This window comes from Octopus sinensis, linkage group LG4 (assembly GCF_006345805.1).
Source record: "Octopus sinensis linkage group LG4, ASM634580v1, whole genome shotgun sequence".
Classification (NCBI taxonomy): domain Eukaryota; kingdom Metazoa; phylum Mollusca; class Cephalopoda; order Octopoda; family Octopodidae; genus Octopus; species Octopus sinensis.
In genome coordinates this window covers 63122134-63147466 of record NC_043000.1, presented here as the reverse complement: position 1 = coordinate 63147466, position 25333 = coordinate 63122134, and the positions used below count along the sequence as shown (strand labels likewise).

Genomic DNA, 25333 nt, shown 5'->3' with positions numbered 1-25333 from the left:
GCTAGAAATAGCAATGTTTAATAATAATACCTCTGCCACTTTAATTTTTATGGTCACTCCTCTGGCTAGCCCTCATTCTGTGGATACACTTTGATTATAATGAAACCTGCAATGCCTTAACTTCAGTCTGGCTACTTCTATCTTGTACGGCTCTGTTAAACACAACACATTAAATATATATATAAAAATATATATTGGATCATCCCATAAATAATGCAGATTTTTTCAATTGCATGAACTAAAAGTCGGAGGGTGACTGAATGAACTACCTGCATCAACTTGCTATAAAAGCAGGGAGCAATTTTACCTTGTACTTATTCTTTGTGCAAGTTTTGAAGAGTGCAGTTTGACTTTAACAGTTATTTTTTCAAAGCTATAATGGAAGTGACAAATAAGCATATTTGGTATATTTTGCTTTATGAGTTCAATAAAGGCAACAATGCAATGTGTGTGTGTGTGTTTATATATATATTTATATATATGTATGTGTGTGTAATCAAAAATCGAAATCGATCAACATCAATGGAAATTGCAGCTGTGATACCAGTGCCGGTGGTATGTAAGAGAACCTTCCGAACGTGGCCGTTGCCAGCGCCACCCTGACTGGCCTCGTCTGGCACCTGTGCTGGTGGCACGTAAAAAGCACCCACTACACTCATGGAGTGGTTGGCGTTAGAAGGGCATCCAGCTGTAGAAACATTGCCAGATCAGACTGGGCCTAGTGCAGCCTTCTGGCTTCCCAGACCCCAGTTGAACCGTCAACCCATGCTAGCATGGAAAGTGGATGCTAAACAATGATGATGATAATGATGATATATGTATGTATATATATATATATATATAATAATAGTGTTTTTTTCTCTAATTTGCATAGCTTTTACTGTGTCTGTTAGCTTCAAAAGAAATAAATCCTATTGAAATGATGCTTATTAAGCCGTATCTTTCATTTTCTGATTCGTCAACACAGATATTTCATGACGTTGCTTACAAGGCCAGGAACCGAGAAGATCTTTTAGCAGGAATTGATGAATTCCTCGACCAAGTTACTGTTCTTCCCCCTGGTGAATGGGATCCTAGTATTAGAATAGAACCACCTAAAAGTGTTCCTTCACAGGTGAGAAATTAAGTTCTGTATGTTTTTTTTTTTTTTCGTTAATGAATATTATTATACTTTTATTAATTTTCCTTTCCTTATCTTTGTTACTGAACACAATAGCCTAAATTCTCAACTAAAGAAATAGAATATATTTTACTATTGATGTTCATATTTAACTGTTTTTGCATGTCGGATTAACATTTGCTGATGAGGGAGGCTCTAGATGGTTGTTTAGCTTGCTAGAAATAGCAATGTTTAATAATAATACCTCTGCCACTTTAATTTTTATGGTCACTCCTCTGGCTAGCCCTCATTCTGTGGATACACTTTGATTATAATGAAACCTGCAATGCCTTAACTTCAGTCTGGCTACTTCTATCTTGTACGGCTCTGTTAAACACAACACATTAAATATATATATAAAAATATATATGGATCATCCCATAAATAATGCAGATTTTTCAATTGCATGAACTAAAAGTCGGAGGGTGACTGAATGAACTACCTGCATCAACTTGCTATAAAAGCAGGGAGCAATTTTACCTTGTACTTATTCTTTGTGCAAGTTTTGAAGAGTGCAGTTTGACTTTAACAGTTATTTTTTCAAAGCTATAATGGAAGTGACAAATAAGCATATTCGGTATATTTTGCTTTATGAGTTCAATAAAGGCAACAATGCAATGTGTGTGTGTGTGTTTATATATATATTTATATATATGTATGTGTGTGTAATCAAAAATCGAAATCGATCAACATCAATGGAAATTGCAGCTGTGATACCAGTGCCGGTGGTATGTAAGAGAACCTTCCGAACGTGGCCATTGCCAGCGCCACCCTGACTGGCCTCGTCTGGCACCTGTGCTGGTGGCACGTAAAAAGCACCCACTACACTCATGGAGTGGTTGGCGTTAGGAAGGGCATCCAGCTGTAGAAACATTGCCAGATCAGACTGGGCCTAGTGCAGCCTTCTGGCTTCCCAGACCCCAGTTGAACCGTCAACCCATGCTAGCATGGAAAGTGGATGCTAAACAATGATGATGATAATGATGATATATATGTATGTATATATATATATATGAGCAAATGTTCATCTTACACATTAGCTCACTCTTTTCATCAGAGTGACATTGTCTGAACTTGACATGGTATACCAAGCACCAGGTGTCAAAGTGTTTGCAGAGCCATGTGAGATGAAGTGTTTTGCTCAAGAACAATGCACAACTTATCTAGGAATTAAAATCTTGATGTAGAGATTGTGAGTGCAACACCCTAACCCCTATATATATAAAACGTTATATTTGGTTTTCATAAAGGGGTTACAACCAAGTAGATGGGTTTGGTCAACTACGAATCTTTCCTGCATTCAACACATTCTTTTACATAGTCAAAAGAGAACATTACTGCCATTAAATGTATCTGGTATCTTCCTTGTTGCAGGAAGCACGAAAAACTCCAGGATCTGGTGCTCATCTTCCCAATGGAAAAGCTCTCGTTGAGGAAGAAGAGGATGAACATGATGATGAAACTTTGATAAGAACTGGACGGTAAATGAATGTTTGTTCTAGAAATCCTTATAGAATATTTGCAGGTACTTTGCGTCATAGCTATCAGTTTTACAACTATCTAACAAAGTTTAGTTTATAGTAAGAAACAGTACCATCAATTAATTCCTCATTTTGTTGTATATGTTTTTTAAAGATTTTTCAATCGTTTTCCAATCAGATCAGATGTTTGCATAAATATATGAATTAATCGATAAAGCTCTCTTAAACATTAGACAGTGGAGAGTTTCAGTGAAAATTATTTGTTTTTCTACTTTGCTGAATGGGATTACTAAAGGAATATGTTTAGAGTAAATATCTTATGTGTTCAGTGCTGTGCTGTGGAAATTAAAACATAGGAGGCTGACTGCATAATGACAGAGTTAACTTAAACATTCTATAAAATATTATGTATTTTGTGCTTATAAATTATAGAAATGACAAAGGCATAAAAATGGTGCAGAAAAACATCAAGAATGCATGCAAATGAGAGAGAACATCTAAATGGTCACTCAATCTGCTATATATACACATCATACTGCTATATATAAAGGGTTTTGCAATAATAACTGTCAAATAATTTCCAGGTTACTTTATCCTTATACTTTCTTACTTTATACTTTCAGTCTGTTTGGTGGATTGATATCTGATGTGAAAAGAAAGGCACCATTTTATCTAAGTGACTTCACTGATGCCCTTCATGTACAGTCTTTTGCCTCATTTGTTTTCCTCTATTTTGCATGTCTCACACCAATCATTACTTTTGGTGGTTTACTTGGAGACGCAACAGGAGAAAATATGGTAATTCTTTTCTATTCTTAGCTATTTCATGTAATTCATAATTCTGTTTGATTTCATTTCTGAGACATAATGTTAAATAAGTGTTTGTTTTTTTTGTTTCATTTTAAAACCTAGTCTCTGTCATATAGAATTTCACATCCTTTGAGTAACTTGAATGTCCAATACATTAATACATTTTCTCATGTACTGAATATTTACTTCTCTATTTTTCTAGTAACTCTGTTGAGTGAGTATGAACAGACACTCGAGCTTCAAGTATTCTAATTCTGTACTTACCAGAATACAGAGTACATTATATTTCATAAAATAATTAAAAACAACAATTACATCAACCTAAAACTGAAATTATTAGTAGTTTTCACTTTGAGCAGTGTATGAAATGGTATTCATAAATCTCTATTATATTATACTAGCTGCTAATATGATTTGTAAATTATTTTTTCTTATTAGATACCATTGGGTTTTGTAAATCTTCTCTCTCTCTCTCTGTATATATATATATATATATATATATATATATATATATATATTATATATATATATACATGCCATAAAGTGAGTCAATTCTTGTCTGTAACTTTGATTTAATTCTTGGTTTGTAACTGTTTCACTTCATTTTTATTATGAATGTCACTGAGAAAGCACGACCACCACAAATCGTATATAAAGTAAGTAGACCTGATCATCTATCAACAGATATCTGAATATGTAAAATGGAGCAATTGATTTTGTTTATTACTCACGTTTGAGAAAAAGTTGAAAAATTATTGACCCTGTTATCATCCCATTCATCCATTTGGATGGAAGGATGGATAATAACATATGTAAATTGATATGATTTATTTTCAGTAAGACCCCTGCTAAAATTTGTCTGAATTTACACACTTGTCACTAAATGGAGGAAGTTCTTAGCTATATTTTTGTAAATTGAAAAGATTAATTGTGTTTGGAGAGGTTTTCTATTGTGAAATAACTTCTTACACTTTTAGGCAGCCTTTGAGAGTATTCTTGCCGGTGCCATTTGTGGAATTGTGTATGCCTTGATTTCTGGTCAACCTTTGACTATTTTGGGAAGTACAGGTCCTGTTCTGGTATTTGAAACTATCCTGTATAACTTTTGTTCGTGAGTATTGTTGTTTTACTTTCATTTAATTGTATTAACATTTAAAGAGTTTATTTAATTATTTATTTAGAGTTGACAGTGAAAGGTAGAGAGCTGGAATGAATAGATGGGGCTCAAAACTTCAATCAAATAGTGAAGGGAGAGACATAGGAGTAAATCACATAACTGTATCCCACTTAGTAATTATATAGTTGTCATATAAATAGCATTGATATTATATTTACTGATTACGATGAGGATCAAATGTAGTGATAGTGTTAGTATGATATATTTTTTTACAAGTTTAAGTCATTTGACTGCAGCCATGCTGGAGCACTGCCTTAAAGGGTTTTTTAGTGAAAGAAATTGATCTCAGGACTTATTCTTTGCAAGCCTAGTACTTATTCTGTTGGTCTCTTTTACCAAATCTCTAAGTTACAGGGACATAAACACACCAGTATCGGTTGTCAAGTGGTGGTGGGGATCAAACACAGACACGAATATACACACATAAATACAGGAGTACCAGTGTCTTGGACACCCAAGGGAGTCTTCCCATTTACATTGTTATCTGGATAAGTATTGGTTTCCATTGTTGCAAAAAATGAGACTGATTTTCTACAAGGTTTACTACCCCTCTCTCTGAGTGTGTTCAGTTGAGATTTTCATGTAAAGGGTCACCCCAATTGCAACATCAGCTCTTATTTGGTTGCCAGCTAAGGCTTAGGGATACCAAGTTAGTCCTGTGTAAATTGCTGCAGGAGTCCCACAGATGCAGAGGTTGCACCAGCCTATGCAGGACAGGGATGGCATCATTTCCCTGAGCTGTTCACGTGAAGAGCTGCATACCCTAATATTATTACTATTATTATTATTAAGGTGGAAAGCTGGCAGAATCGTTAGCACATTGAATGAAATGCTTAGCAGTATTTTGCCTGTCATTGCATTCTGAGTTCAAATTCTGCTAAGTCGACTTTGCCTTTCATCCTTTTGGGGTCAATAACTTAAGTATCAGTGAAACACTGGGGTTGATGTAATCGACTAGTCCCCTCCTGCCAAATTTCAAGCCTTGTGCTTATAGTAGAAAGAATTATTATTATTATTATAAGTTTTTTTTTTGGTTTACTGTATTTTGAAAAGGACAAACATAAGATCTTTATATTAGTATAATAGTAGTGACAATGATAATAATAACAATGGTTTCTCATGACTTTTAACGTGAAAATGTAATATTTTATCTTTCCTTTCCAGGGAGCAACAGTTTGACTATCTGGCATTCCGGCTGTGGATTGGTATATGGACTGGTTTGGTCCTCTTTATTATAGTTGCGTTGGATCTCAGTGCATTAGTACGCTATATCACACGTTTCACTGAAGAAAGCTTTGCTGCCCTTATCTCATTGATTTTCATTGTGGAAGCTCTGGCAAAACTGTACCACATCAAAGACAACTACCCTATAAAAACACTGTCCTCTGTTACTCCTTATGTCAACTGCACTTGTGTTGAATCCAACAAAACTGTACCTGAAATCTATATAAACACTACCTCACTAAATTGGACTGATATTGAATGGGATAAATGTAAAAGGTATGGAGGTGTTCTAATAGGGCTGGGCTGTAATTTCAAGCCATATGTACCAGATGTATTTTTCTTGTCTACTATCTTGTTCTTTGGTACATTTACTATATCTATGTCATTGAAAGCTTCAAGAAACAGCAGTTTTTTTCCCTCTTCAGTAAGTTCTATTTCACTTTGTACATTTTATTTATTGCATGTAGTTTCAGAACTCTAATTTTACATATGCAAATTTATGTATAAGAGCCAATCATTTTGTCATAATAAATCATAAAGATAACATGTGATTAATTACCAAAGTATAATGATTCTTTTTTAGAATTATGGATCTTGAAGCAGACAAAAAAAAAAGCTATAAATAAGAGCATACAAATATAGGGTTAAAAATAACCCTTGGATAGAAAAAATCAAAAGAGATGCAGTTCCATGCCTCATGGACAGTTTTTGACTTTTTCAATCCAAGAGTTTTTTTAAGCCCAATATTTACATGCTATTATCTATAGCTTTCTGCCCTTTGAGAGCCATCACTCCAAAAGAGAATTATTTCATGTTTATTGAAGTTTGTATGTTTGTATGATATCATTACCAAATTTCATAACCTTATATATTTCAAATTAAATTATTGTCTTAAGTAATGCCTCAAACTTAACACAAACCTTTATATGTAGTTTTGTACATTACTTTCATATAAATATGATCTAGCAGTTATGTTACTTAAACCTTTGAAGCAGCTAAGACTTATTGTAAACTTCAGTTTTCTCAGAATCAGAGCTTAAAGAGTTTTCATATCAATTTCTTTTAGTTAAGCCAGTTGGTTGCACAGAGTATCACAATATCTGTCTTGAGACTACAAATCAATTATCAGACTGCATAAAGTGATGTGTTGTTGAGTACAGCGCTTGGAAATTGTAATCACTCTTGCCTGAAGCATTTAGAAAATGTGAAGGAGTGATTACAATTTTTCTGGGAAAAACTTCAGTATATTAGTTAAAATTATATCATCTGAACAGATGGATAATACATTAAAAGTGTTATGTCCTTAAGAAACCTCATTTGGTCACATTCAATGATAGTATTTTGGTCAGCCAACCCTTGTATTAATAACATACAGATTCTCATTGGAATTTTTAATGTTAGTTCCACAAACTTATGTACTGCTGCATGTAAAAGGAGAGTTGGTGGTGAGTATTCACATGCATAAAACAAAATAATATAACCATATATTGATGTAGAACAAGTACCAGCAGAACACTGAGGTCAATGTAATCGACTTATGCCCTCCCGCCAAACTTGCTGGCCTAGTACCAAAATATGAAAATTATAACAATCAAAGTCATTTTGCACATAAACAATCACATCATCGAAACTTCAAAGTTACAAGATAATGCAGTATAAATTCAAAACAATGTAAATAAATAAGCATTACATTTGACAGAATAATCTGAGTGCTAAAGGGTTAAATTCTAAAATTGTGATGAACATAATGTTTACAAGGATATGATATAATTAAGAAATTATCGTTTGAAAGGAAATAATATATATATATATATACTTGCAGTTTGAAAGCAAGATAATATGTTATGGATGCTGTGAGGTTGGGTAAATGTAGAGTAAAAGAGAAAGTGCATCACTGAATTCATGTTATACCAGCTTACACACTATGTGCATATATGTGATGTGTGTGTGCGCGTGAGTATAAAAAACATGTCAGAAGTAATAGGTATAGTTATATCAGTAATAATTACATTATAATGACCATAATTGTTTGTAAGATTAGTAAAAGTAGTATGGTCTATGTAACCAGTATGAATGTCTCACTAGAAACTATCTACCAACACCTATATACAGATAGTTCTACATTTGTGCGTATGTATAGAGAAAAATAATGTTTATCACCACATCAATATGTCTGTTCCTTAGGAATCGATGTTACTACTGCTTTTAACCCTGGGAGGAGCCTCCTCCAGCTGGTTATTGATACAATCTGCACCTGATAACCACTGGAGGAGGCCCCTCCTGGGGTTAAAAATGGTAGTAACATTGATTCCTATTAAACAGCCATATTGATGTGGCAATAAACATTACTTCTTGGTATAGTTACTACTTTCATCTCTTTATATATATATATATATATATATATATATAGATAGATAGATACTTACAATTATATATATACACTTACAATTTGTTATTTGTTTAATTATAGTGAGTAAATATTTGATACCTTGTGGCTACCATTTTTTTGTTTTTCTTCTTGCAGATACGGGCAATTATAAGTGACTTTGCTGTTATCATTGCAATTATTTCCATGGTTTTGTTAGATGCCCTCATCGATTTAGATACTCCTAAACTTAAAGTGCCTACTGAATTTAAGGTGAGCTCTCTAACTCTAAGAATCTCTTGTGTTTCACTTCTTATCTTTCATCTTTTACTTGTTTTAGTTGTTGAACTGTAACCATGCTGGAGTACTCATTTTTTTGAAGTCTGGCACTTATTCTATTGGTCTCATTCATCAAAGTGCCAGGTTATGGGGATTTAGAGAAATCAACACCAGTTCTCAAGCAGCAGCAGCGATGGTGGTGGGCAATGGTGGAACAAGCACAAATACAAAAGCACACTCACATACACATACATACGCACACACATGATGGGCTTCTGCGCAGTTTCCATCTACCAAATTCACTTGCAAGGCCTTAGTCAACCCAAGGCCATAGTAGAAGACACCTGCATAAGTGCTGCAGAGTGGGACTGAACTCAAAACCACTTGCTTGGAAAGCAAGCTTCTTAACTACACACCCATATCATCATTATTATTATTATTATTATTATTATTATTATTATATTTTTAAAAGTTTATGTAGAAGACAAAGGATGGTGGTGTCCTGGTCTCTCTGTTTAGTGGAGTGGAAGAAAGAGAGGAAGAAACTATGACTGACTTTTTAAATCACAGCCAGGAATTATACCTCAACAGTATTCATCCAATCGATGTAGGTATGGAAAAGTGGACATAAAATCAATGAGGATGATGCATATATTTGTATGATTTATTTCAGATCTGTTATACTGATGGGCAGAAAGCTCAGTTTTAACAATTTTATTTTTCGTTTGTTCTGTATCAGTTTTTTTTTCCCCAAAATTGTTATTCTTCTGTTAAAGCACATCAGTTTCTGTCTAATTTTTTTTTATATATTTATTAATGTATTTTTTCTGCCTCCTGTTTTCTTATAGCCTACCCTACCAACCCGTGGATGGGTGGTGAATCCTTTCAAGAACCCCTGGTGGACAATACTTGCTGCCATTATCCCTGCCATGCTATGCACCATTCTTATCTTTATGGATCAGCAGATTACTACTGTCATTGTAAATAGAAAAGAAAACAAACTGAAAGTAAGTTTACTACATTTCAGTTTTACTTTAACCCTTTAGCACTCAGATTATTCTGTCAAATGTAATGCTTAATTATTTACATTGTTTTGAATTTATCCTGCATTATCTTGTAACTTTGAAATTTCGATGATGTGATTGTTTATGTGCAAAATGACTTTGATTGTTATAATTTTCATATTTTGGTACTAGGCCAGCAAGTTCGGCGGGAGGGCATAAGTTGATTACATTGACCTCAGTGTTCTGCTGGTACTTGTTCTACATCAATATATGGTTATATTATTTTGTTTTATGCATTTGAATACTCACCACCAACTCCCCTTTTACATGCAGCAGTACATAAGTTTGTGGAACTAACATTAAAAATTCCAATGAGAATCTGTATGTTATTAATACAAGGGTTGGCTGACCAAAATACTATCATTGAATGTGACCAAATGAGGTTTATTTTCTAACACAGTCCCCTTTACAGTCCATACACTTCTTCCATTAGCACTGCAGTACTCAGATCTCATTGGTGAAGAAGGTTTCATCCTGTTGCTCAAAAAAGTCATCAACAGCAGATAGGATGAAAGGCAAAGTTGACCTTAGTGGAATTTGAACCCAGAATGTAAAGACAGATGAAATACTGCTAAAGCATTTCACCCAGTATGCTAATGGTTCTGCCAGTTCACCACCCTCAATCAAAGCATAATATTGATTCCAGATTTTGGTACAAGGACAGAAATTTCGAGGAGGGAGCAAGTCAATTGTGTTGACCCCAGTGCTCAAGTGATATCTATTTTATCAACCCCAAAAAGATGAAAGGCAAAGTCACTAAACATTTTGGCTGGCATACTAACGATTCTGCCAGCTCACTGCCTTCAATAAACATAATATTAACTTTTATTAACATGAAATAAAATTCTCTTTGTTTATCCTTAAATATTGCATGAAGCAAACTTTTCCAATAATAAAATTTCCATTTGATTAGTATTTTGTCACTGATGTTTCTTCCTTGTTTATTACAGAAAGGCCATGGTTACCATTTAGATCTCTTTGTAATTGCTACCCTCATTTTAGTCTGTTCCTTCCTTGGCCTGCCATGGTTCGTGGCAGCCACTGTCCTCTCCATTACACATGTCATGAGTTTGAAAAAAGAATCTCAATGTACAGCTCCTGGTGAAAGTCCAAAATTTCTTGGTGTTCGGTAAGTTATAAAACAATTTTATTGGAATAGTTCACTGTTCTACAAAGAGATTGTCTGTCTCTCCCTCTCTTTCTCTCTCTCATCTTTAGTGTTTTTATTTTCATCAACTTCATTGAAAACATATAAAAACTGCTCAACAAAGATTGCTATAGTTATGACTGATGAATTCATATTTCTTTATTATCTTGCACCATAGCTCATATGTAGCATGTATATTAATAGCAGTGCCCCAGCATGGCTGCAACCACTGGTTGAAACCAATAAAAGTGAGTGTGTGTTGAAAGTATTTAGCAAAATTAAAGGATGTTGTGTAATACTTTCTGTATTAACTCCATAAAATATAACATATTGTATAGACAGTTGTTTTAAACTTGCTTTAATGTAGTTGTATTATTATTATTATTATTATTATTATTATTATTATTATTATTCAGGAATATAAAAGCTGTACTATACATACAATCATTATTTATTATCATGTATATTGTGTGTACTATTGTGACAAATAGAATATTATAATGGCTTATTCATTTGACATAAAAAATTGTTGTTTATAATCACAACATTGTGTACCTTATGCATTATACTAACAATAATATCCTATACATTGACAGAAATAAATATCTTAGACTTGTGCTAGTGCCATATTAAAAGCACTGGTACTGGTACCACAAAAAATGCACCACACTGGAGTGGTTGGCATTAGAAATGGCATCCAGCCATTTAAACCATGCCAGAACAGACAATGGAACCTAGCATGGCCCCTGGCCTTACCAGCTCTTCTCAAACTGTTCAACCCATGCCAGCATGGAAAATGGACGTTGAATGATGATGATAATGACTTTACATTTCTGGAATGGTATGGTCGAAGATCTGCTATAGACAATAGATAATCATTTGAAATATCTTGTAGTATTTAGTTGTATCACTAGTTTTTACTTTGAAATTCTTCCAGGGTTGGCATTATCTTATATTTCTACTGAGAAGCGAAAATATGTACAGTATTACATAAATTTTTTTTTTCTTTGTGGTGGTTGGAGTCTCTTTCTTTATGAAAGTTAATCCTTTTGTTACCAACCCAACTGAAACCGGTTCTGGCTCTGAGTACAAATGTCTTGTTTTCATAAGTTTTGAATTAAAATCTACCAAATCTTAGTCACAATTTATGTTCCCAACACTAGCTGAATGATAACTAAGTTATTTTACTAAATTCTTTGTTATATTTAAAGTAATTGAAAGAAACACAGAGCATCTCAAAATAAATACAATAACGAAAGGGTTAACCTTGTACCTTATCAAATCAAAGTAATACTTTTGTCTTTGCTTTTTCTTTTTTCTTTTCTTTTTAGGGAACAACGAGTAACTGGTGTCCTTGTATTTCTTATGATTGGTATCTCGGTTACATTAACTCGTGTACTGATGGTAAGTACTACAGATTAAACATTGAAATCAGTAAATGTTTAGTTATGTTGTATTTACCATAGCAGTTGGACACTGTTGCTGCTAGACATATAGGTATCCTAGACTGCATCCAAAATGTGATCATACAATAGGCATAGGTATGTGTTGGAGTTGACAGATCAGTGACAACAGATATTCTTGTTGTTCTGCATAGTGGACTGAACAGTCGAGCATCACAAGCTGGTCTACCACATGTATAAGTTGATAGCTGGAGATATATACCTATTTCTTTATTACCCACAAGGGACTAAACACAGAGGGGACAAACAAGGACAGACATAGGTATTAAGTCGATTACATCGACCCCAGTGCGTAACTGGTACTTAATTTATCGACCCCGAAAGGATGAAAGGCAAAGTCGACCTCGGTGGAATTTGAACTCACAATGTAACGGCAGACGAAATACCGCTAAGCATTTCGCCTGGCGTGCTAACACTTCTGTCAGCTCGCCGCCTTAGTGGAGATATATACCTGCCATCACTGTTCTGTGTTGTGATGTTAACTGTTTAATGGTGTCAGGTTACTTGTTGATATGTTGTATGTAGTTTAGTTGTTGCTGGATGTTAGTAATAGTAGGTGTTTGGTAGAATGGGAATAATTTCATCGTAAGCAAGCAATTCAACTGGGCAATCCTGCCTCTCAAAAGCTTTGGTCTATAGAATGATTCTCACAGCAGCTGATGGTATTCTGAGAAACTATACAGGCTTCACAACCAAATAACTTTAAGGCTAGATTTACACATTCCTTCTGGTGTAAGGGACTGGAAAAACACTACTTCCTGTCCTATTACATCTGGAGACTCTAGGACCAGAGAAATTCCTGCAATATCACATAGAGCATTCTTAGCTGGGGGCCCTCCTTACTCATCTGGAGTTCAGAATTGCTAACTCTGCTTTGTCAGAAACTGATTGCAGTCCATATAAAATTTTGTTGTTGAAATTTGTGCAATTAATTACCTATACTTCTACAATATTTTAATGTTTTACACTGTTCCTAATAATATTTGATTATAACAATACAGTAGGAGTTTTATATATATATATATATATTATATCAAATTAGAGACAAATTTGATATAATATAATATTTTACTATAAAATTGGATTCAATCTTAAATCTGATTTTTCCTTGTAAATTTGGATTTATTCCCTAATATTTATATATATATATATATATATATATATATATGCAATAAATGGATATGGAGGTCCAGTAGAGTAAAAAAGGGAATGAAATGGGTCCACTATTCTATCTGGACCACATGCAAATAGAAGCAGACAGTTCCTGCTTGCTTGTAGTGAGATTCCCTTTCTGCCAACCACCAGCACTGCCTATCTTTTCTAGCACTCAGTAACAAATAATAAGAAGGTAGCCTCTCTAGAGTTTGCAAATCACAGACCATGTTGTAGACAACCTAAAAGGTGGAACCTCCAGATCTGTGGAGATATTGAGCTACCTTCCTTACCAACAGCAAGCAGAAATAAAATTGAACAGAGTACCAGTGGTTCAGCTGACATTAAGTTCAATATCGTGATTTCAACTCTACATGAATTTTCATCATCTTCATTTCCCTCAAGATCATGTTCTCTTTCCTTAATTTGCAATCAATCTATTGTTTAGACTGGTCTCAGTCTTCAGTGACAATGTGATAATAAACTTGACGTTATGATAAAACACACACACACATTCCAGTTTGTTGTAATGTGTTTATCATTTACTTTTTGTTATTCTTTCTTTTCTTATATCTCCTCTCTGCATACAACTCTCTAACTATATATTTTAAATTGGATTTATCAAACATATTCAGTCTTGCTGTACTTTAGCTACAATAATTATGTCACTGTATGGAATATTATTTTGTTATTATTTTAACACTCTCATTGTCTCAATTGATAAAAACCATTTCGGTATTATTTTTGTTTTTCTCTAGAAAATCCCCATGCCAGTATTATATGGTGTCTTCTTGTACATGGGTGTCTCATCGCTTCGTGGAATGCAGCTCGTCTGTCGTGTAATGATTATCTTCATGCCTGCTAAATACCAACCTGACTATATGTATCTTCGACACGTGAGAACTTCACGTGTTCACTTATTTACATTAATCCAACTCATTTGTTTGGGAATTCTCTGGGTAATAAAAACAATTAAGAAAATCTCAATCGCCTTCCCTCTCATGGTTAGTATAAAATTTGTTTAGATTTTTCTGTTTGCCTGTTCCATATATATCAGGTCATCCCATAAGTTCTGCCTGAATTTGAATAAAGAAAACAAGTGATCAAATGTTATATTTAATTGAAATTTAATCATAATATACTTTCCCTGATTATCTATGACTTCCTTCTATCTATTTACAACCTTTTTAATCCCATCAATGTAAAACTCTTTTGGTTTCAAAGCGAAGAACTCTGAAATGTCAGTTTTGACCTCCTCCTGCTTTGCGAAAGTTATGTCCCCCAAATGATTCTGTAAACTACAATACAAATGGTAGTCTGAAGGAGCAAGGTTGGGAGAATAAGGTGGATGAGGAATTTTTTCCCTAGCTCTTCGATCTTCTGTGATATGATCTTTGCAGTATGGGGTTGCACATTGTCCTGATGAAACATCACTCTTTTTTGATTCACTAAAGCGGGTCTTTTTTCCTTCAAAGCTTGGTTCAAATGCTCTAATTGCTGACAGTAGACTTGCGCATTGATTGTTGCATTAGGTGGTAACAATTCAAAGTGAATTACTCCTTTCCAATCCCACCAGATAGAGAGAACCCTTTTCCCCATGAAGTTCCCTTCTCGGTTGTGGTTGAACTTTTTCCCTTTTACCAAGCCACTGTTTACAACGTTTAACATTTTGATAGAAAATCCATTTTTCCTCACCAGTCAGAAGTCTATCCAAAAAGGGTGAAATGAGTTCATGAGAAATGAGAAAAGAGCAGATGTCAACTTGGGATTTGCAGTTGTTTTCGGACAATTCATGAGGCACCCATTTTCCAAGTTTAGGAACCTTTTGAAGTTGTTGAAGATGATGATGAACAGTTGTATGGTTTGAACTAAGCTTTATTGCCAATTCTTCAACTTATAATGCAGGATTTTCTTCAAGTAATGCCTCAAGGAGCTTATCATCAAACTCTACTGGATGTCCTGTTCAATCTTCATCTTCAAGACTGAAATCTCCACTTCTGAATTTTGCAAACCATCTTCTGCAAGTTCTTTCATTCAAGAATTCTTTCCCATAAACTGAATGTATGTTTCGAGTCACTTCGGCTGCAGAGTTTCCATTTTTGTACTCATAAAGCATTATGTGCCTCAAATGCTCTTTGGATACTTCCATGTTAGAAAAAGTTTTAATCAAAGAAATTTTAATTTCATTATTCTGTAAAATAATATTTAATTAGTTTAAATGTACACAAATGCATAAAAGCAATTTTTAATTCCATTACACATTCTGAAATACTATTAAATTTCATTCAATTTAAAAAAAGGCAAAATTGGACAGAACTTATGGGATGAACTGATATATAGTCACTAATCAGTTGAGAAGCTTCTTTAAAATCAAATCTTGTGATTGCTGAAGCAACTTTGATTATCACTTTTATAAATATTTCTTTCATATTTTGGGGGCAATAATGTTTACATGTATGCAGCATATATTTGTATTTCATCTGTCTATTTTTTATATTCATTGTTCTCTTCATAGCTAGCAGTTTCAAGTAATTTAACTTCATTGCTGACTTCTGCTTCATCACTGTTGTTAGAAAATGTCTTCTGTTTAATCATTGTAGAATTGTAATACCTCAGCTGCCTGAATTTCACTAAGTGTTGGGTTTTTAGTTGCAATAATCAATGGTTTGTATCATTTCTCAACACTGTGTTGTATCCATGGCTAAGAGGATTAACTCTCAATGATTCAATCATCTAGCTGTTGTAAACAGGATCTAAGGATAGGTACAGTTCACTGCTGTAAGTGATGGGAACACTGTACACTTAAGTAATTCATTAGCCTGCAGTATTGAGTTCAAGTTATCCTATAGTCTTGAGTCATTATAAATGCTCTTCTGCAATAGCCATATCTAACAAAATATATCACTTTCATGTGAATGTGAATTCAATATGAATTAATAACTGTGGGATTGCTGTATTGATATTTATTGGTTCTTTTGATAAACTATTGATTGGTTCTTTTAGATAATCCATTTTTACCATATCTTGGATTAGGTTTTAGCCATGTGCTTCGTACGTAAAGGAATGGACTACATCTTCACCCAGAGGGAGTTGAAGTGGTTAGATGACATCATGCCAGAAGCTCACAAGAGAGCCAAAGAAGACGCTGAAAAACAAATGCAAGAAGTAGGTTAAAATTCCATTCATCTTTTCTTTTTTTCATTTCTTTGTTTCATTTTTGTTAAATAGAATTCTGTATATTCTATATATTCATAGTTTCTAATATGGACAGAAAGTTAATGTGTATTTGTTTGTCAAGGGTGGATAGGAAATACCAAGTAGACAGAGCAATCAATTAGATCAATTGCAATATTTCACTGGTATTTATTTCATCTTAATGTATTTTCTGGTATACAAGTCAAATGTTTCAGACCAAAATTTTACAGCTCAGAAGGGTAGATTAACTCATAACCAAGATGACTCTGGAGGACCAAAACTTCCATATGAAATACAACAGGATTTGGAAAGATAGTGATGATGCTTGAATGTTTACACTATATACTACATCGGATTGTATGCTGGAAAATATGGTACCTGAAAAGATTTGAACTTGGATCCTAAAGATGTGTAATTAAATATCACAATGCATTTTATTCATCTCTTTACAGATTCTACTTATCCATGGCCTTTTGTTATATTCCATTCAGTCATTTTTAATCCTCTGCTGGATGAAACCTCTGAATATTGTGGCTGGCTTATCTCTGTTCGTTGTGGGCCTACTTGTCCATGCTGGCCTATTATGGGTCTGTGTGTATAAAATGAAAAAGAGGAAAACCTATCTTATTCAGTTAATTCTTTTAAATTCAGTTTGCTGTTTGAATTAACTACAAGCATTTTTCATCTCTTGATTTTCCATGAGTAAACATTAGTAAAAAAAAAAAAAATTCAGCTGCATGGAGAAGGAAAATTTTTATTCACATTTCTGGCATATTAAATAGGTTCCTTTCAAATAATTTCTCTGGAAATTCTTACTTTTTCTTGTTGGATTTTTTTTTTTTTTTTCATAAATAAATCCAAATGTAATGTTTGATTTTTTTTTTCACTCGCAGGAAGAGATGAAGTTGATGGAGGGTGATCCAAATACTGAGATGCAAATTGACAGAATCACTATTAGCTCTGAGTTAGATACTGTGAATATCTCTCAAGAAATGTCCAAAACCTCCATATGGAAGACTATTGTGGCTTCAGACCAATCTAATCAACCCCAGCAGGAGCAAGAAAAATCCCATAAATCAGGAGATAACAGTAAAAAGTAAGCCTTTTCATTGTTATATATATATATCAGTCCTGTTTTAGTATATGTATGTATATATATATATGTGTGTGTGTATGGGGGAGTAGTGTTTGTGTATGTATGCATGTACGTGTGTATGTATGTATGTATTTATGTATGTATGTATCTTTTTTTTCTTTTACGATCTCTTTTGATCGAAAACTTACCCCACCCATTTTTTTCTCCCCAAAAAGAAATGCTCTACTTTGTAATTTATCCCCTATGTTCAACCCTGTGTGGCTAATAAAGAAACATATCCATCCATCCATCCATCCATCCATCAATCAATCAATCAATCAATCAATCAATCAATCAATCAATCAATCAATCAATCAATCAATCAATCAATCAATCAATCAATCAATCAATCAATCAATCAATCAATCAATCAATCAATCAATCAATCAATCAATCAATCAATCAATCAACCGTCATTATCATAATTTAATGTCTATTTTCCATGCTGGGAGCAACATGAGGTTCCATTGTCTGTTTTGGCATGATTTTTACTGCTTGATGCCCTTCCTAATGCCACCCACTTTACAAATTGTTCTGGGTGCTTTTTACATGGCACTAACACCAGTGCTTTATGCATGACACCAGCACCAACAGGGTCACTAAAGTTACAGTAGAGTAGATACATGGATACCCCAGTTGGAAAAGAAAGAGTAAGTTAGTAAGATAAAGAGAGTGAAAGTGAAAGAGATGATGACAATGACGTGCTGGGACATGCTCTTGAGGGACATTGATGTTGGTGAGAATAGGTGAAGTGATATAGAAGTTTAGATCAGGTGAGTGGGCATGAGTGAGGTGTACACACACATATCATCAAACGTTTTAATGACTATTTTTTAATGCTTGCATGGATCAGATGAAACTGCACTGAGATAGAGTTATCTATGGCTGGACGCCCTTCCTAATGCTAGCCTTCACCTGTTTCCATGCAAGGAAATAATCCTTAGTCTGTTGAATAATGAACAGCTTGGACATAGTTATGTAGAGAACTAGAAACAAACATCTCCATCTGGGTGCACTTTTTACTTATGTAATAAGAAGATTGTGTAACATATCAACACATGTGAAGAAGCTCAGACATGCTTTTGTAAGGGACTGCAAGTAAAAGATTCTGTTTGTTTGATCATTGATGCTTTTGTTTACAAACAGAGAACACACCTGCAAATGTAAAGATTTATAAACTCACTGGTATTCTGTGAAGTTTCTGAAAACAGAGGCACCTGTAAAAATGTTTGTGCCACATGAATTTAAAATATAAGAATAATATGCATCATGTTATCACAAACTTTGTCTGCTGACAGCTGAAGGAAAAGAGAACTAAATCTGAGTTGGTCAGGCGATATTTCATCATTGAAATGTCAATAAAAACTGTCTGAAAAGTGACATTATAGGAGATAAAAATATGAATGTACAGCTGAAATGTCAAAACAAAAAGATAGTTGCTGCAGGGGTGTGGTGGATAGTCATTGCTGTAACCAGAAAAAAGCATATCACTCAGAGAGTATTGTTCTTGACGAATTTGTTGCACATAGTCAGACAATTAAAGAATTTTACTTGGCTGTCTTGGGGCATTTAAGAGAAGCAGTGTAAAAGAAGAGGCCTGAGGCACTAACAAATGAAAACTGGATGCTGTACCACAACAATGCAACTGCCCACATGACACTCTTATGTGATCTTTTGGTTAAGTACGTAATGACTTTCACTTCTCCTCCTTGCCACCCTACTCTCTGAATTTGGTCCATATTGATCCATAAGGACATTATTCTGTTCCCAATGGAAAAATCCATAGTGTTTGGCCTTATGAGCAAGATGGGACAAGATTGTGAAGTGTGGTAACAGATTGTTCTGTAGTCTAGGCCAGTCCATGCTGGGATAGAACTGGTTAAAATGAAAGAACAGGGAGAGATGGGAGATGATTGAAGTGGAAGTGGTTTACAGATAAATACATAGAGGATGTGAGTTTGATTACTAATTTAGTTTGTTTTAGCCATAATGTCTAAGGCTCTGATGGAGCATGGACTTTTAAAATATCTCAAAGGATCTTTGTCTTGCAAGTTACTTGGGACCTTACCAGTGTTGGTGCCACCTAAAAAGCTATCCAGTCCACACTGTGAAGCGGTTGGCAATTGGAAGGGCATCCAACTGTGAAAGCCAAACCAAACTAACTACACCAGTGCTGGTGCCTTGTAAAAAGCACTCAGTCCACTCTGTAAAGTGGTTGGTGTTTGGAAGGGCATCCAGCTGTAAAAACCATGCCATAACAGATAGTGAAGCCTGGTGAAATCGTCTGCCTGGCTAGCTCCTGCCAAACTGTTTAACCCATGCCAGCATGGAAAAGAGGCATTAAATGATGGCGACAGTGACAGCAACAATGGTGACCATGACGACTTCAATGAAAATCAATGTATTAATGTATATAAAACACTGTATTTTTTTTCTCTTTTTATGTGTATTTTAGAAAGACTAAAAAACATGGTAAGAAATGTAGTCCAACCAAGGCATCTTCTGATGATAGCAGTTTGCCTCCAATTCCTGGCAGCCCTGGAGCTGAAGAATCTGGTTACAACTATAGCGGTTCCCCAAAGAAAAGAAATGTACCTGTAAAATTTTACATCGATGAATATGAGGAAAAGGAACATCTAATGACGGCACCTAATATTGTTGTTGAGCCGCCGAGTGAGCGTGGCTCTCCTGAGAAATAAGATGGACAATTAGTGTGAATTGTGTGTTTGCACTAACTTTGATAGCCATTTCAGTGAGTCATATATGGCCAGTGTTGATAGTGATGTTAAAAAAAAGGAAATACATTTTTCTGTGAAGTTCTTGTTCACAGGGAAACTACTTTTTCTACAGAAATTTCAAATGTTCTCTCCAACAAACGAAGTATTGTATTTATAAGAAGAAAATTTGTTTACATATTTTTACTTCTTTTTCCTGGTTGCTAACAATCAACAGTACACTCTCCCTTGCATCTTTTTATTTTTATTTTTAACAATCCCATGCAACAGTTCTATGTGAAATACAAATAATTTGTTAATAGTTAGGGAGAACAAAAAAAAAAAACAGATAGAAGATGAAAATTCACATGACCTATACATTAAACCTATTTTTATTTTTTGTTTTCTTCCATTTTTCTTAAAATGTAGTTTTAATATTTGTGCCAACCAAAACCTTAATTTGGAGTGTTGTGTTCATTTTAGAATTTTTACTTAATTTCATCTTCACCTTCTTACATCATATCATGTGAGATAAATTGAGATAATGCTTCCTACAGCAGATGCTCGAAAAATGTTTAACTCTTTGACTTTGTGAAGAAAAAAATGGATTATTAATATTACTGCTCTTATTATTATTATTACTATTATTATTATTATTATTATTATTATTATTATTATTATTATATCTTTTCCCACTGTTTCTGTCTTTCCTTCCCAATATTTCCATGTTCCTCTTTGTCATTCATCAGAATACAACCTAGTTGTAGTTCAGTCTTATTGATTTAGATGTAACATTATGTCTATAGTCTCAGCAGGTCACTTAGAACATTGTAGTCTATAAGGTAAGTCCATAGGAAAATGTATAGAGCAGTGCTTATGCAACATTCACTTTCTTGTAGTTTATTCTAGACTTTCCTGTAATCACTCCTTTCTAATTAAAAAAAACAATAAATGATCCTAATATGCACATGTGTGCATGTATTCTTGAAGACATACAAGGACTGCGTATACATATGTATGATTGTGTGTATATGTGTGTGTGTATATATGTGTGTGTATATGTATATACATATATATAGATAGATTGTGTGTGTACTGTTAAATAATGCACAAAGCCTATGTATGTAACAACAAAGAAATATACAAGGTTTTATGTACACACAAAAAGAGCTCATCATATATATATAAAAGTAAATATATATAAAAGCAACTGTTGACATCCGTATAATATACACATATTTGTATATAATGAACTGGACATTCTTCTCTGTTAACCATATGAACTTTCTCTCCCTCTTTGTCTAGCTATCTTCCTCTTTCTCCTTCACCCTCTCCCTCTTTCTACCACCCCATTCTTTCTTTCTCTCTGTCTCTTTTTCAAATTATATTATCAGAAATATATATGAATAATCTAGATTTATAAATTATACTAGATCTTAATTAATTATCCAGGTACAGAAATTTCAATTGAATTTTCTTTAATAGAGAGTACTAGAGCAAAAATGAATTGAGCACTTTTTTAAATGATATTAGAATTTGAATTCTTGCTGAAATTTAAAACAAAAGCATAAAAGAGAAGCATTTTATCAATTTCCTATTAAAATTTAAATTTTACTATTGAAATTCATGTTTGAATTTCATTAAAAACTTTGAATTTTCATTGTTTCAGTCAAATTTCGGTGTAGTGAAAAACATCTTCATTTTCTAAAATGAATATTTTGAAGTAAAAAGAAACAAAACAATAAAAATAATATGTAGAGAAGAATTTAAAGAAGAAAAAGGTGAGAGGAGACTTAAGATAAGATTCCTGTCTCTACATCAGCTCAATATGAAAACCTCCAGCAGTTTGGTCTGAAAAAGGTTAGACACTTTAAGATAGACTAAGCAATGGAAGTTTTTTGTTAATTTTCATAATTTTACATTATATTGATAACCATTGATATCTTTATGAATTTTCAGCTCGATCTCTGAATATCTGAAGAGAGAGAGAGAGAAAAAACAAAACAAAATCTATTTGAAACCAAAGTTAACCAATGTGTAGGTAGATGAGAGGCAAATTTAATTCATTTAGCTGGGATCATTTAACTCATAATGCCATAAGTATCTAGCTTTAATATCAGCACTTGTTCAATTTCACATCCTTCTTATTTCTTATGATTATCATTCTTATTCTTCTTATTATTATTGAGGTTGGCAGAAAGGTTAAAGTGTCAGGCAAATACATGGTGATATTTGTTCCTGCTCTTTGCATTCTGAGTTAAAATCCCACTGAAGTCAAAATTTGCCTTTCATTTTTCTTGAATTGATAAAAATTAAGCACCAGTGAAGAAGTGCAGTTGGTCTAATTGACTGTTCCCCCTCCATAAAAATTTTGTGGTACTGTGCCTGTGTTACAAACCATTGTTATTATTATTATTATTATTATTATTATTATTATTATCTTAATTTTATTTATCTATTCATAATATATTTTAGTGATCATAAACCAAAATAGCAAATTGGAAGTAAAGAAAGTATGAAGGAAAATGAAAATAATATTTAGTCAAATAAAAACAGAGAAAGTAGATGGCATTGTCTTGTTTGTATTATATTATAACAGTATTATATTATTATTTCACTGTATCATAAATCACAGTATCTATGTAATATAGTCTGTGGAAGGAAAATATATGTATGTATTAGATTGATCCAAGCCTTGTGAGTGAAATTGATTAGACAGAAATGAATGGAAGCTTGTTGATTGGATTATGTCTTGTTCAATCTTGTCATACATTCTGTCACACTATTTTGACTTGAAAAATAATTTAAAGGTAGACATGTCTGGAATTTTCATCCACTTAATTCAATAATTAGGTAGCTGAGCAGATGGAACAACTGAATCCTCATCATCTAATCCTCCCAAGGGTACATATATGCTTGTGCACATATGTACATATGTTTCTTTGTGTGACAATACGCACATATACACATGTACGTATATGTGTGTTTGTATAATAAACTCTCTCATATATGTCTAAATACGTGTGTGTGTGTGAATATATACTGTAAACTCGAGAATGTATATACAACCAAATTGCAAATGAAAACTATGTGTATGTATGTAAAAGTGCATTACTATAATTTCTGTATCTACTTTAATTGTCATATGTGTGGGAATATATAGCAAAGGATGGGTATATATATTGAACAATGATCAGGTTCCACCATCAAAAAGTGCAGTGTAAAAGCTTTAACAAAACTCTGAAGTTTTATGGAATTGTTATTTAAAGTCTATTTTTACTCTATTCAAAATCTATTTTGCCATTTTGCTTCTTTTTCTTTTTATCTTCTTTTATGAAACTGTCTCGCAGAACATCAAACTGCTTCACAGAATATCTGTCTCACAAAACATCAAACTGCTTCATAGAATGTCTGTTTTATCTTACAGAACATCTATCTGTCCATTAGAATATATGTCTTGTCTCATAGAACATCAAACTGCTTCACAGAATGTATTTCTTATTTATAGAGCATTTGTTTGTTACATAGAACATCTGTCCATTAGAACAACTGTGTCTCACAGAAGATTAAACTGCTTCACATAATCTATGTCTTACAAAGTATCTTTCTGAAACCTTGGAGAACATTTTCTGTCTCATAGAATACTTCTCTGTCTAACAGAACATCTGTTTGTCCATAAGAATATCTGCCTGTCTTATAGAATATTTTGTCTGCTTTACAAAGCATCTGTGTGTTTCACAGAACATCTGGTTGTCTCACAGGACACATCTGTCTTGCAGAACATGTCAGTCTTGCAGAACAAATCTGTTTTGTGGAAGATATCTGTCTTACAGAACATATCTTTTTTTGCATAACTTGTCTGTTTGTCCTACAGAATATCTGCCTGTCTCACATAACATAGCTGCTTCACAAAACATCTGTCTACCTAACAAAATATCAAAATTATTTCAAAATATTTTTGTCTCACATTCTTTTTTTTTTTCACATTCGACAAATTCTTTTGTTTATTTTTTATTTGGAAACACACACATACACTCACATACACACACAGGCTTTCTCTAGAAAAAAAGTAAAAAATAAGAAGGTCACCATCTTATTCTAAATCTTACACACACTCCAGGGTACAATTAATGTGTATGGTATGCACTAAACAATACAATTGTATATTCACAAATCAATGTAAATAAAGAGAGCTTGCTTATCAGATTACTAGAACATGATGGTTACCAACAACGTATACATACAAAATTTTCTTATTATATATATATATATATAATGTATGAAAGCCCAAAATTAGCCTGGTTTGTCAGTTAAGGTGCTAGATAGCAGTTTAGGGACTTGACTACCCTTTGTGTTAGCAAAAAAAAAATACACAGAAAGGGTTAATAAGAGGAAGTAAAGTACTTAAAGTAAGTATTAAAAAAATAGATTAAAAAAAGTATATAAAATTATATGTAAAGAAAAATATACACACACACACATGCTCATATGCATTTTATATTTATAAAATACAATATAATACATTATAAATGATTGTTATATTATGTGTGTGTTTGTGTGTGTGTATATATATATATATATATATATATATATATTATATATATATATAGGTATGTATACATATTTTTTCTTTATAATTTATATACTTTTTTAAGCTATTTACTCTTTTTTTACAACTTCCTCTTTTTATCCATTTCTGTTTTGTTATTAACACAAAGGGTGGTCAACTCCTTGATCTTCTATTGAGCATCTTAATTGACATGAAAAATCATGACTTTATTTTTACTGACTAAAGTAAGTTAAGTTCGGGCTTCCATACATTATACATACATACATACATACATGGTGTAACCATAATGTTCTGGTGATCTGATGAGGTAGCTTTCTTATCACCATTGATTTGTGAATATACCCTTGTATAATGCATTGCGTGCATATTAATATAAATATGTAAATATAATTTTATCC

General features: G+C 33.3%; 1 protein-coding gene across 1 annotated transcript in view; it reads left to right on the top strand.

Moving 5' to 3' along the window:
- The window catches only part of LOC115211128 (sodium-driven chloride bicarbonate exchanger), a 277936-nt gene extending 256598 nt beyond the window's left edge, over positions 1-21338 (top strand). The window contains exons 12-23 of the mRNA XM_029780064.2: positions 2534-2640; positions 3264-3438; positions 4428-4561; positions 5792-6275; positions 8376-8489; positions 9344-9502; positions 10510-10688; positions 12038-12110; positions 14080-14325; positions 16355-16486; positions 17410-17612; positions 20107-21338. Of these exons, the coding sequence (XP_029635924.1) occupies positions 2534-2640; positions 3264-3438; positions 4428-4561; positions 5792-6275; positions 8376-8489; positions 9344-9502; positions 10510-10688; positions 12038-12110; positions 14080-14325; positions 16355-16486; positions 17410-17612; positions 20107-20350 (2250 nt within the window). The 3' untranslated portion in view covers positions 20351-21338. The remainder of the gene's footprint in view (positions 1-2533; positions 2641-3263; positions 3439-4427; positions 4562-5791; positions 6276-8375; positions 8490-9343; positions 9503-10509; positions 10689-12037; positions 12111-14079; positions 14326-16354; positions 16487-17409; positions 17613-20106) is intronic.
- The last annotated feature ends 3995 nt before the right edge of the window (positions 21339-25333 follow it).